The sequence below is a fragment of the Fonsecaea pedrosoi genome, assembly GCF_000835455.1.
Source record: "Fonsecaea pedrosoi CBS 271.37 unplaced genomic scaffold supercont1.7, whole genome shotgun sequence".
Classification (NCBI taxonomy): domain Eukaryota; kingdom Fungi; phylum Ascomycota; class Eurotiomycetes; order Chaetothyriales; family Herpotrichiellaceae; genus Fonsecaea; species Fonsecaea pedrosoi.
This window is the reverse complement of record NW_013550609.1, coordinates 3,021,130-3,034,021: the sequence shown is the minus strand read 5'-3', so window position 1 is coordinate 3,034,021 and position 12,892 is coordinate 3,021,130. Positions and strand designations below refer to the sequence as shown.

Sequence of the window (12,892 nt, the reverse complement as noted above, 5' to 3'; positions counted from 1 at the left end):
TTGACTTTATTGGGTTTAATCTATCGACTCGTTGTGACAAGCAAGTACTGACTGAAATGCTAGATAGATGCGTCTCTTCCTATCCAAAGTTCAAACCCTCGCAACGGAAAAACTGATTGATTGATAGATCAGACAGACTCTATGCCGACTCCTGCATTGGATTGCTGGCCACATGTCTTTTTCGCCGTCTTTGGTCGTCTATGCATTCCGTCTTTGTTGTCGCCTTTTCGCTGCAATGTGCTCTATCGACTTTGCGGATCCGCCAGCTGTTGTACCACAGCATTTCCGCCCGGGCTTTTATGCCTTGGCCACGTCTCACAAACCCTCAGACTCCAGATTCTTCTTGAACCGTCTCTCGATGGCCTCCATGAATTGAGTCGTGGTAACCCACGCTTCACGGTCCTTGCGGCCACATGCCAAAGCAAGATCCTTGGTCATGATTCCGTCGTCATTGACCGTCTGGATGACAGCCTTCTCCAGATTCTCCGCCCAAGTCACCAACTCCGGAGTCTCGTCAAGTTGTCCGCGCTTGACTAATCCTCTGGTCCATGCGAAAATGCTGGCAATTGGGTTAGTGCTGGTCTCTCTTCCCTTCTGATGCTCTCTGTAGTGCCGTGTAACAGTGCCGTGTGCAGCCTCGCTCTCAAACGTCAAACCATCAGGGGTAATCAGCTGGCTGGTCATCAAGCCCAATGACCCAAAGCCCTGAGCCACAATATCGCTCTGTACATCTCCGTCGTAGTTCTTCATGGCAATCACAAAGCCTCCAGTGCTCTTGATCATCTGCGCAACCATATCATCGATCAGGCGATGTTCGTACCAGATCTTCTTGGCCTCAAATTCTTTGGCATAGTCCTTCTCGTAGATCTCTTGGAATATATCCTTGAAACGTCCGTCATAAGCCTTCAGAATCGTGTTCTTGGTAGACATGTAGAGGGGATAGCCTCGGTCAAGAGCGAATTTGAAACTCGCATGCGCGAATCCTCTGATCGAATCGTCGGTGTTGTACTGTGTCTGGGCAACGCCGCCGGTTGCGGGGAAATCAAAGACCTTGATCTTTTGCGCTGCGCCTCCACTTTTGGGTGTGAATACCATCTCGAGCGTGCCTTCTTCACGATAGACTGTGTCCTTGGCGCGATATTGATCCCCAAACGCGTGACGACCAATGATGATCGGCTGCTCCCACCCGGGAACGAGGCGAGGAATTCGAGGGATCACGATGGGCTCGCGGAAGACGGTGCCACCAAGAATATTCCGGATCGTACCATTAGGAGAGAGCCACACTGCCAGGACATTTAGTAACAGATCAGGAGTCTGCGGAGGGGTTCGGTATCATACTTTTCTTCAAGTGAAATTCTTCAACTCTGGCCTCATCTGGAGTGATCGTCGCACACTTGACACCCACAGAATACTTCTTGATGGCCTCGGCAGCGTCCACCGTGACTTGATCGTCCGTCTCATCTCTGTAGGGCAAGCCCAAGTCGTAGTACTTCAAATCAATGTCCAGGTACGGGTAGATGAACTTGTCCTTGATGTCTTGCCAGATTATCCGTGTCATTTCATCGCCGTCGAGTTCCACGACGGGATTCTTGACCTTGATCTTTGCTGGGCCTGAGGACATGGTGCGATTTTGGCTCTGCGGCGTTCCCAGTCTGCGTGTTTCGGCGGCGAGTCTGTTCGATGCTGAGGGCGCCATTTTGGATGAGAGAAAGGAGGAAGGAAAATATAGAGACCGGTTCGAGAGAGTGGATCTTCCAGCGCTGCCCACCAGCGCGATCCGGAGAGAATTCATGTGGGTAGGGGAGAAAAGCTAGATAAAGGAACGGGAGGCGCAGGTATATAAGACGATGTGAGGTCCGGGTGAGCAGACCGACAAGTTCAGGTCAACCTTGAGAGCAATTCTGGGCCGTTACCTCGACAATTCACCAAGTTTGCACGATGCGAAGGGCGCCGATGGCTCGGCTTGCTGTTGCTCTGGTGGGCACCCCTCATGAGGCTCCATCGGATAACGCATCTTGTGATTGCACAGCCGATGACGAGATGGACCAACAGCCGAGGATGAACATAGGCGGAATTGGTACAACTCTGATTCGACGGGACATCTCTGGGACGTGGGGTGTTTTGTAAGGGCGCAGGTGTGGTTGGCGGCGGAATAATTAAAAAGTGAGTAATATGGGAGCGAGCGCGGCAAGGGCTCCGATATCGCTTGCCTCCTACGAGTAGTAACCCGGATCGGCTGTCGTTTTCCGGCGTTAGAGTCCTTCGACACAAGCATCTTGACACCAAGCACAACAAGCACAACGAGTAATAGCAATTACTTTACCTGTCGGACATCTCTCTGCCTCACATTTTTCCCCACCTGCCCTCTGTCCCTCACCATGGCCGATAAACTGCGCACTCTCCAACAACTCGAATCTCTCCAGGCCAAATACGTGGGCACGGGTCACGCCGACACCACCCGCTACGAATGGAGCCAGAACATCGTCCGGGACTCCCTCGCCAGTTATGTCGGTCACCCTCCTCTGCTTGCCTACATGGCCCTCGGATTAGGAGAGAACAAGGAGATCGTGAGAGGACAGATGATTGAAAAGATGATCAGGGCAAGCGGACCGCCACCACAAAGAGAAGACGACTGAAAGAGATTTCGACTTTGGGAACAAATATATTCGGACAACAGACCACATCGAGGGTAAGGGCAGAAGCTCAGGTTGCTCTCGACTTATCTCGAGGATGAAGACCCGGCTCTCGCAGCGTCCATGATGGATATACAACTTCTTGATGGATTTTTGGCCAGAGCGACCTGGAGCTCAGTTACCGAGATCGAGGTCGGCATATCGTTTAGGCGCGGCTCTGGGCAAGCGAATCCCATTTCCCAAGATTCGGTTCAGGAACGCCGATATTCTCTGGGGATTAATGACCGAGCATCACAAATCTCCAAAAGGACAGTCTCTGCAGTGTCCTGAGAGGGAGAGAACAGCACGGATCAGAGTCTGGGCGACAAAACAACTATGGATATGGAATTCTTGATTTCATACCAGACCTCTCGAAAGTACAATATGTGCAGTACCGGGAAATGTGTCTGCATATCAATCAGGTTGAACCTGTCAGGCCTGTAAAATGAGATCTGCAGTTCATTCTGTCCTTGCTCGCTCTCTCAAGTCCCAAGGGCACTTGTGTGAAACCACTCTAGCCCGTCTCCTGAATTGCAAAATCGCCAAGCTCATTGTGCTGGAGAATGTTATGGCCTGTGAAGACCTGTCGAAAGGACAAAAGAGAATATAATATGGGTGGTTGTTGGAGCGTTGCCCCCTTTCCATTCCTTTTGTTGACAATCAGCGTAGCCAAAGAAGTCGGTAGCCGAACACCGACGATCAACGCCATTTCCTCCCATTTCGACGCCGTTTGCCCATGCACCTGTCTCCATCAACAAGTGATTCCAATTTTCTTTTTTCTCAAGATAATGCCCATTATTCGCTCCAGTTGCAGTGCTTGTGCGCTCTTCCGCTCTGTGGAGGACACTCTAACGAAAGTTCATAGCCATAGCCTTTGCAAGTCAAAGGCTGAAATATCAAGCATCGGAACGTGAATACCATCATTAGAAAATGCCGTTGACAATGTTGCTGCCAATTGTAGCCCCTGCTCCAAAGATGGCAGCATTGCCCATTTTCTTGCCGAATTTCTTGCCTTGCTCTTCGAGCTTGCTGTATTTCCGACCATCCGGACCACCGCCGGAAGACCCTGACTGGCTGACCTGAAGGGGTAGATTTCCATACTCGGTTGACTGTGAGTGAACCATCGGTGGCCGTCGGTCCTCAATGACATTGACGTAGCTGCGAGGGAAAATTCCTTCTAGATTGGTTCTTTCATTGCGACCTCTCCACCCTGAGATTTCCATTAGCATCGAGATAAATAACATGTCTCAAAGGAGCGTCACGTACAATCATTATTCATGTGTTCCAATACTTGTATCCGATCCCCTTGTTGGAGCGCTAGGTCTCCAGCATCGGTGGGTGTGTATGCGTATAGGGCGGATGCAATTGACAGAATTGGAGGTGGAACGTAGGCTGGAGGAGGAAGAGGCGCAGGTGTAGGTACGGGAGCATATCCCTCTTTCAGACTCATGCTTGAGAATTGCTCAACAGGAGTGTTGGAGGTGCCATTGACGGGAGCGTGTAAAGGAGCATGTAACGGCGTCTGGGCCGGTAGTTGGGCTAGGATGGAGGAGAGCTGTTCAGGGGAGATGATGGAGGTATCGGCGAGAAATTCAAGTTCCTATCCAAGGTCAATCTGGTGATCCGAGAAAGGTTGGAGGTTAGGTGGTTACACACAGTACGAATGGTCCGGAGAGAGCGGTTTGTCAGGGCGATCGAGGCCTCGGTGGCCATGGTATCGCGAGGAAATCAGAGGATTCGGACGCGTATCGACGGCAGATGCTGGACGCAAAAATGAAGAAAAGGGAAATGAGATCAAAAACGAGAGTGATGGAACTCAACCTCGGGAGGGTGGAGGATAGTCGAGTCGGATGGTCGTTTGACGGATGAGGGAGGAGGTCAGGTTACAAAGGGTTTGAAGGCAGCAGGTTGGTTCAAGCGGTCACTCGGGGAAAGGTGAGGCGCAGGCACTTGGTTTGTGTACGGTGACTGGCCTGCTGGGTAAAACGGGAGCGACAGGAGCGAGAGATCGGACAGGGGAATAAGATGCGAGACCCCGAGAGTGGTTGTTGTGGTTGGGCCGTGAGTGAGCTTCGCGGTGCTTGAGGGTCTGCCAGGTGGTCGATGCAGGGCGTTTGCGGGTGTCCTAGGGACTGTCCCAAGTACCTAGAACCGCCGGGCCAGACGCAAAGGAAAGCTGCTCGCTAGGCATGACTTACTAGGTATGGCTAGAGGCTGGGCGCGCCTGAGCGCTAAGGCTCACACTAACTACGGTAGTCAAAAGGGACGCCTGACGTCTCGGACCAGGAGTCTCAAGTAATCCGTGTCTCAGAATGCCCGGGGCGCTAGTCATCCGGATTTATCGGAGTTGGCCCTTATGGTTTAGCCGTAGGATTTTGGCGGCATCGATCACTATCTTTGTCCGTCCTCAACATGCACTGACTCTTCCTTCTCGTTGGTCCCTGTATCCGAAAGCCTTGTCCAGCCTGTCAATCACAAGTCCACTATGGATGGCCAGAAAAAGGAGCAAGCGCAAGGATTTCCTGCGATGTCTGCTCCACCGAAGCCGGCCGTCTCGTTGCTTATCATGTCGTCTGCCTAAAATCAACGTCATCCATCCATTAAAAGAACGACACGAAGATATAAAAGGAGAAAGGAAACGAACTCACTGTCTTTTTGTGTTTCTTTGACATGAAAGTCAGCTTCCTTTTGTGAAGGGGTGCATTGGCGATTGTGTCGGTATGTTCCCGATTCAAAAACAGCCGAAGAGATGCGGCTCGCCGTATGTATCATGGCCTGACGGTAAGATGAATACCGACGAAGTGAACGACCTTGTCGCATGTTCTATGGTGCTGATGCTCATACTGATACTGGCGCCGACGCCGGCGCTGGTGTGTTCGGGAATTTGACTTTGAATGGTCCATCATTTCATTGTTTCCTTGTGTCCTTGTCTAACATGCAATCGCCCGCTGTTTGGTCGTGTCGCTAGGCGTAGCCGCCTCGTGTGCAACTTGAAACCACAACCCAGACGCGGCATGCACACAACGCACACAAACAGGAGCTGAACATGCTAGATTGCTCAGGCTTAACCGTTTGTTGGATGTCCAACTCGCGATTGCTCTGATCCAAACTAGGTATATAATGCCTAGTATTCAATATCACTGAACCGCCGCCACGATACCCTTCAGATCTTGTCACTCACTCACGGTTCTACTCTATTGGAGTGTGCTATATCTTCTCTACATCGAATTCATTGCTTGCACATCCTTCCACCTTGGCCGCGCTGATCGTCGTATTGCGGTTAGCAGATCTATTCTGCAATTGTTCTTCACCGTCAGTATTGCTGATTTCTATTGTTCCCTTCGCACCACTATTCACCATTCACAGCGTTACGCCGACAATGTCGCGCCGATGACATCGTTGCGTTCACTACAGTGCGGTGAATATCTGCGACTGATCACCTCTGCTATAAATCTCTTTCATTCTTCTCTTGTTCTCCACAGACATTCTGCACACGAACTCTTTTTTGCTTGTGCTTGGTTATCAAAAAATCTTTTTCGCTTTGGCTGTGTTATATACTCACGCCAACCCAACAGACGTCAACCTGTACCTTGAAGGCCCAGTCCTCCTCGCCCCTGTCAACCTCAGTCAATCTCAGTCAACTTGCCAAAGAGAGACTTTCACCAACAGATCGAAATGGCGACCCGGAAGCCTCTCAGGCCCGAGTTCTTTGTCACTCGTCAGAATGGCGCCATGGTCCCACTGATCGCCATGGACGAGCTGCCCATTCATGTCCAGGTTGAGGGCGTTCCTCGAAGTCTCAGTGCCTTTGACACCGCTGGCATGACCGGCGTTGGCGTCCGGGACGCGCGACACGAGTACTATGTTATCGAAAGCATGAATAACACCAAACCAATCCCCTGGCACCCAATTCGTCCGTCTGAGACCCCGATCTCGAATACGTCAAAGGTGAATTCCCCTGTCTACGCCCCTTTGCTGCGCTCGACCACTCTGTCAACTCCCACCATGTCGAAAGCTGCCGACATCGCTGGAAATGAGCCTATGACCGCGCCTAGCAACACTGCCTCATCTTCCAATGTCTCGACCGAAGAGGAAATCAAGTCATCTCAAGCCACCACTCCGCCCACCAGTGCTGCTACAAACGTACCCCCGGTCACGACCACAGCACCCTTGACCCCTCTGGAATGGCGATCCAAGGCTGCGCCCGTCCTCTCCAGCAACAGTACCCTCGCCAACCCCGAATCGGACATGCCACCATCGGGTCAGAAAGTGTACTGCTCATACTGGATGCGCCACGGCGAGTGCAACTTTGCGCAGCAGGGCTGCATGTACAAGCACGTGATGCCACTGAAGCTCGAGGTCCTCGAGGCGCTTGGCTTCCGCGACCTCCCAGACTGGTACCGCAAGGCGTACAATGTGGGCAGCCTGCGCGTCAATGGCGGGTGCAACGGTCTCAGCTACGGCATCCTCGACGGCAACAAGCGCGTGCCGGCCCCGGCGCCCGCACCGCCCGCGCCGCCCGTCAAGCGCGCCAGTCTGAACGCGGAAGCCACCAAGCGCATCATTGCCTCGCACATCAACGGCAACACGAGGGCCCGCCGACAACAATACGGCGACAGACGCCCGCGACCATCGGCCGGTCCGACCGCGGCGGACATCGCAAAGGCCAGGGCCGAGGAGAGGGAGCGCCGCGACGTGCACCTGGCCGCGGCCTTTGCCGCCGACTTGGATAGCGATCTTGACGACATGATGGACGAGGAGATGGAGAGGATCCGCGAGAAGGAGCAGGCCGGCTGGGAGGAGGAACAAAAAGCCGCGAGAGAGGCGGCCTTGGACGTTGGCCACAAGGCCAAGGGCGGAGAGGCTGAGAGCGCCAAGGAGGTTGACAAGGTCGTCCCGGCTGTTGTCGCTGATGCTGCGATCCCTGCTGCTGCCGTCCCGACTGGAGCTCCTGCTCCCACGCCTGCCACTCCTGTCCCTGATGCTGCTCCCGCTGTCGCCCCCGTTGCCACCGTCACCGATGACGCCGTCACTGATGCTGCGCCGACCACTGCCTCAGCTACCACCCCTGCTACCACGACTGCTACTACTGTAGCGGCTCCTGCTGTTGTGGTCCCTGCCGTTCCGGTTGTTGCTGTTCCAGCTGCTATCCCAGCTCCTGCCCCTAGCACCCCGACCCCTGCGAGTCCTGCTGGTGGATCAAGCACCATGGTTGAAGACGGGAAGAGACGAAGCCGTGGCGGCGGCGGCAAATATACCAACCGGAAGAAGCAGCAGGGAAAACAGCGAAGTATCCTGAACTGGCGTCCCTCGAACAACAACGGCCTGTGAACGATGATCATCATCAACGACACTACCAATAACAACTACAACAACAACAACACAGAGATTTTTACTACTACTTCTACTTCGACGACGGTCACAACGACGACAGCATTGACGACGTCAATGACAGCGACGGCAGGATAAACAAGCGAGAAACTCACGGGCATGCGCATGAGCATGGGCATCAGCAAGGAAATGAACAGTGTGCTTTTTTTTTCTTTTCTCCTCTCTTCTTTTTTTCTCGCGCAGGTCAAGGGCGTTTCTGGGCGCCGGGTACTGCGTGCCTACGTGCTGGAATGGATAGAGACATGGCACAATCAAATCTTCCCCTCGAGAAACAAGGCTGGGGGATTCTCAAAGGGCTTTGACGGCCTGGAAATGGGTGGGCGAAGTCAAACTTGAAACCAAACATCGACATCGGGTTTCTTCTTCTTCATCAAGTGTATTGCAGTGCTTAGAATTTGCTTCAGAGATACTTTTTTCTTTTCTTTTTCCTGCTTTCATCTCGGTGAGAACACCCCATCGAGTAGGTGTGAATACAGACAGACACACGAATATTCGACTTCACGTCTCCGAGAAACGAGCACGTTCAGATCCTCCATCTCCGAGGAAGGGTGTTACAAATGTGCCGTTTAAGAATGATTCGGAACGTCTACAACGTATTGTATCCACTTGTTTATACAAAAGACGAGGAAGGCTATTATCTCAAGGGCACTGCCGGCCTGCCCAACGCACGAACATATTCGTGGACGAGCTCCTTGCCGTCGAGGACTGGCCCGCCCTGCCGTGTCGAGGATTGTTCCTCGCCCGACGACAACAACCTCTGCTCCTGTCTTGCGACCAACAGCTCCCTGACCCGTGAGGGCTTCAACTTCCAAGTCTCTGGAAACTCGATCTTCCGCTGCGGCTTGTGGTGTCTCAGGTCGAGGGGGACGTCGTCGAACGAATCTTTCCCATTGCGCGCCTCGTCCAGCAGCTTCTTGACCAGGTCGCCCAGGTACCGCTTGTTCTGCGCGGGAGCCTCGTAGGTCTCGCACGACATCTTGACCACGTCCGTGTCCGGGTTGTAGCGCGGGCCGACCAGCTTGAGCAGTTTGAGGCGCTGTTTCTCGGTGAGGTTCGGCAGGTCTTTCGAGCAGAATTGCACAACCACTTTGCGGGCCGCCGGGTGGTGTTCGCCCATGTACGTGGTGTAGCGGAACCGGAGAGGCGTGGCTTCCGTAGGGGGTGTGAACGGTTTTGCGAACTCTGCAAGACCCAAGTTAGTAAGAGTGTCATGATGAGATCGGACTGACCAGAGGGAGACTTGCGTTGTAACAAGGGCATATCCCACGCAATCACCCGCGTATACTGCCTGACTTCTCTGTGTAGGTCAAACTCGTTGTGCGCAACACTCGAAATGGCACTCTCATCCCACTCCTCATCGCCATCTTCCACTTGGGTGAATTCGTCGTCCTCTTCATCCAATGCCCAGTAGCCCACCTCGCTGTTCTTCAAGGGAACATCTGGGAAATCCAGGGGCTCGACTTCCTTGCCGATCTCGCGGTCTACACTGTCGACGAGCCTCTCCATCAGCGGACCTTGGGCGTTGGGGTCGGCATTGAAATTGATCCCAGCTTCTTCGAATTCGGCGGCGTAGTGATTCTGCAGTGCGAGGTATGACTCTTGGTCCTTGGGCGAGAGCATTTGGAAATCGGCGAGTTCGTCGGCGTCGAGGTCAGCGAGGGTGATGGGGGTCGAGGGGACTTTGTAGCCCCCTTCAGGAGGTCGGCTGAAGTCCAAGCCTTGATCATCTTCTTCCTCCTCGTCTCCGTCCTGGTCAAAGGCACTGGTTCTTTGGGGTTTATCTGCGCGGCGCGGCAAGGTAGTCGAAAGCTCGCGAAATTGTGCGCTCGTGCTTGTGACATTGTGTCGTTGCGTGAAGAGCTGGCATTGTGCTGCTTGACATTTTCTCTTCACAGGTATCCGCCGACTCACTTGGAACAATGTACGACACAGGTGCCGCGCCGTGGTGGCCATTGTTGCTGGGTCCCTTGGTGATTTTTGTGATCTTGTGAGCCTGCGCATTGGGGGAGCCAACGGAGCTTGAGATAAATTTCCCCAAAATTCACATTTTGCGTTTTGTCAACTTTACAGTCGACCGTAAATACGTATATATATGACATGATCCACCGAAGTCTCCATCATGTCTTGTCACGCTTGTCTCCACCCTCAGCATCGTCGCCCTCACTCTTCCTACCATGTCATATCCGTCAATTTTGTGTCTTGGATAATGGGCGATCCGAAATCATCCAGCAAGCCGTCTGGGAGGCGATGCTTTGTGACCATCGGCGCAACAGCTCCCTTCAACGGTCTGGTCCGCGCCGTTCTGGAACCCGCGTTCATCAACCCGCTCCGTGACGCGGGATACACACAACTCCGAATCCAGTACGGCGACCACGAAGGCGAGAAGATATTCCAGGAGCGATGCAAGATTCTAAAGGAAGCCGGGTTCGACGACGGCATTGAGATCACGGGCTTTGGGTTCAAGAAAGAAGGCCTGCGACGGGAGATGGTGGCAGCCAAGGGCCAATCTTCCCAGGATGAGGGAATGGTCATCAGCCACGCCGGTTCAGGATCCGTCCTTGACGCCCTTCGCGTCAGCGTGCCCATCGTGGTGGTCCCAAACCCCGAGCTTCTGCACAACCATCAAGTCGAGTTGGCCGAGGCCCTGGCTGAACAGGAGTACGTAATCTACGGCAAACTCGACAATCTCGCGGCCTCGATAGCGAGCGTCGAGGATCTACGGAGGAAGATGAAACAGTGGCCACCGCTAAGGTCCGGAGAAGGAAAGTACAAACGTGGCCTGGAGGACGTGGTTGCCGACGAAATGGGCTGGCAGATCGATTGATGTCGCACTCACCGGTCGGGCGTTTCTTGAAGGACGTCAAACTTCCGAAGCTCTGTTCTCTTGCTCATGTTATATTTCGACACTGTTCGATACGAGGCACAAAGTCCTCAGGACGGCCCAAGGAGGTGCCATTCGAAGCTACAACCGGCGAATGCAATACATTGATCGACTCGACGGCAAGTTAAGGTTTATTTCCACCTGTTGGATATTACAAGGAATCGTCGACGGCTCTCGGATGGTCCTTAAGTCTCTCCACGACTGGATAACCATTTCATCATACTGCGCAGACATCTGTCAACTAACAGTGACTGCTCCAAGATTGCTGACCATAAGAAAATCGGTAAGTCACGCAGAATCTACTTTCTAAAGCACATCTATTTAACTAGTCCTCTTTCTAGACTGAGAGGAACTACTGAGGTCCGTGCTTATTATTATAGCTCGTGTGCTGCCTTGTGTTGGAAAACAAAATGAGGACACTGTAAGCATCACGTCCTGTCTTGTTCAGGATCCTTGTGGCGTGAAGGGCACTTGCATCGAGGCTTCTTGTCGGCGCATGTCCACTAGTCATGGTGCCCTGTTCATATATGCTTCTGTGGAGCTAAAGTGGAATTGGAGCGAGTGCTAGCTGGTGAGAACTGGCCCACGGGGGTCAAAGATGATTTAAACGAGCTTACACGAAACGGTGCTCCTTCTCCCAATCTCATGTAGATTTCATTGTCCCTTGACTGTACTTTGGCCGTCCATGTAAAATGGCGCGTGGTAGCTAGTATTGAGGCGAGGAGCAACAGACGAAAAAACTAGACATGATCAGTATGATCAACGAGGAATTAGATGCCGGACAAGATTGTTTCCAAATACAAAGGGTGCTGATATCCTAGGAAGCGGAAAAGGACAGCCCGAAAATCACTCTCACTGTATCGAGCCTCTTGCTGTCACCGCCATCACGATGTAGAGTGTCGTCCAATCCCTGACTCTTTCGGTTTCCCATATTCTACACCCCAGGTTTGACTACTTCGCGGCCTCAAATTCAATGCTTCGTCAATGTTCTGAGAAGTCTGTATTTGACCGACAGGAGTTCGCTGAGCAGCCCTCTCTCGATTAGAGCGAAGCATGCCGGCGCTTGGGTCATAGCCTCGTATACCGTAGTAATCCTGCACCTGCTTTTCCTGTGCTTTTCTTTCTGCCTTGAGTTTCTTGTTCTGGGTCGCTCGGTCTCTGCTCTCTTGCCTTTTCTCCCTTTTCGCTCTGTCTTCTTCCTCTCGACGTGTCTTTCGTTCTTGCGTGGCTGCGTCTTTGCGGGCTCTGGACTGGGCCCTACGCTCATTTTGTCGGCGTTTCTCAACCTGCTCCGCCGCTCGGTCTCGAATGCCTTTGGATCGTGCGAATGAAATGCGTTCGAGCACCTTTGTTGATCGGACCTGATGTGCTGCTGCTATTCTGGAGCCCAATAAGGTGGGGGTAGAGTTGTCATTTTCTAGATAGGGATGGGGAAAGTGTTCGATCAGCTGGTGCTGAGCCTGATGTGCTTCTTCGCGGCTTTTGGTTCGTCGAAGGTCGACTTGCTCACACGCTGGTCGCTTGGCCATCTCCTTCACACAAAATTCGATTCACTCCGGTTGACGAGAGACTGCCGAGATTGAGATACGGATAAGATGGAGTCGAACCGGAAGTAGCGACGCTCACTGTTTCGGTGGATGGTCAAGATACAATGGATGAGGAGCGCTAGAAGCAGTACAATAAAAATAGGGGGGATGATATACTCCGCGAATTCGATGAGGTTGTCGAAAGCCATAGGTGAGGTGACACGAAGCGACAAACAGAAGACGGTTACGGGTCATAGATAATGTTGTTGCACTCGTCAGCCAAACAGCACCTTGTTCTCCAGACAAGGCAGTTACCACCGTTCATCCAGGGCCACTCTCTCTAGGGTCAAACAAAGCTCCGGCTAGTGGACTGCTGTCGGCTCATTTTCAAATAACGGCTTTCAATTTGGTGAGGCCATGGA

The 12,892-nt window shown here is 52.8% G+C and overlaps 7 protein-coding genes across 7 annotated transcripts; 3 read left to right on the top strand and 4 right to left on the bottom strand.

The window, feature by feature from the left end:
* Nucleotides 1–315: 315 nt before the first annotated feature.
* Nucleotides 316–1,696, bottom strand: Z517_11140 (isocitrate dehydrogenase [NADP], mitochondrial; the record flags this gene model as incomplete). The annotated part of the gene is made up of 2 exons (XM_013424748.1): nucleotides 316–1,283; nucleotides 1,339–1,696. The coding sequence occupies 2 exons, from the start codon at nucleotides 1,694–1,696 to the stop codon at nucleotides 316–318; spliced, it is 1,326 nt and encodes a 441-aa protein (XP_013280202.1).
* Nucleotides 1,697–2,378: 682 nt separating this feature from the next.
* On the top strand, nucleotides 2,379–2,636 carry Z517_11139 (uncharacterized protein; the record flags this gene model as incomplete). Its single annotated transcript, XM_013424747.1, has 1 exon — nucleotides 2,379–2,636. The coding sequence occupies one exon, from the start codon at nucleotides 2,379–2,381 to the stop codon at nucleotides 2,634–2,636; it is 258 nt and encodes an 85-aa protein (XP_013280201.1).
* A 959-nt stretch (nucleotides 2,637–3,595) lies between these two features.
* On the bottom strand, nucleotides 3,596–4,385 carry Z517_11138 (uncharacterized protein; the record flags this gene model as incomplete). Its single annotated transcript, XM_013424746.1, has 3 exons — nucleotides 3,596–3,882; nucleotides 3,939–4,272; nucleotides 4,329–4,385. 3 exons carry the CDS (start codon nucleotides 4,383–4,385, stop codon nucleotides 3,596–3,598), a joined length of 678 nt encoding a protein of 225 aa, XP_013280200.1.
* A 1,962-nt stretch (nucleotides 4,386–6,347) lies between these two features.
* Z517_11137 (uncharacterized protein) lies at nucleotides 6,348–8,003 on the top strand (the record flags this gene model as incomplete). The annotated part of the gene is made up of 1 exon (XM_013424745.1): nucleotides 6,348–8,003. One exon carries the CDS (start codon nucleotides 6,348–6,350, stop codon nucleotides 8,001–8,003), a length of 1,656 nt encoding a protein of 551 aa, XP_013280199.1.
* A 694-nt stretch (nucleotides 8,004–8,697) lies between these two features.
* Nucleotides 8,698–10,016, bottom strand: Z517_11136 (uncharacterized protein; the record flags this gene model as incomplete). The annotated part of the gene is made up of 2 exons (XM_013424744.1): nucleotides 8,698–9,245; nucleotides 9,293–10,016. 2 exons carry the CDS (start codon nucleotides 10,014–10,016, stop codon nucleotides 8,698–8,700), a joined length of 1,272 nt encoding a protein of 423 aa, XP_013280198.1.
* A 253-nt stretch (nucleotides 10,017–10,269) lies between these two features.
* On the top strand, nucleotides 10,270–10,887 carry Z517_11135 (uncharacterized protein; the record flags this gene model as incomplete). Its single annotated transcript, XM_013424743.1, has 1 exon — nucleotides 10,270–10,887. One exon carries the CDS (start codon nucleotides 10,270–10,272, stop codon nucleotides 10,885–10,887), a length of 618 nt encoding a protein of 205 aa, XP_013280197.1.
* A 941-nt stretch (nucleotides 10,888–11,828) lies between these two features.
* Z517_11134 (uncharacterized protein) lies at nucleotides 11,829–12,473 on the bottom strand (the record flags this gene model as incomplete). The annotated part of the gene is made up of 1 exon (XM_013424742.1): nucleotides 11,829–12,473. The coding sequence occupies one exon, from the start codon at nucleotides 12,471–12,473 to the stop codon at nucleotides 11,829–11,831; it is 645 nt and encodes a 214-aa protein (XP_013280196.1).
* Nucleotides 12,474–12,892: the final 419 nt, after the last annotated feature.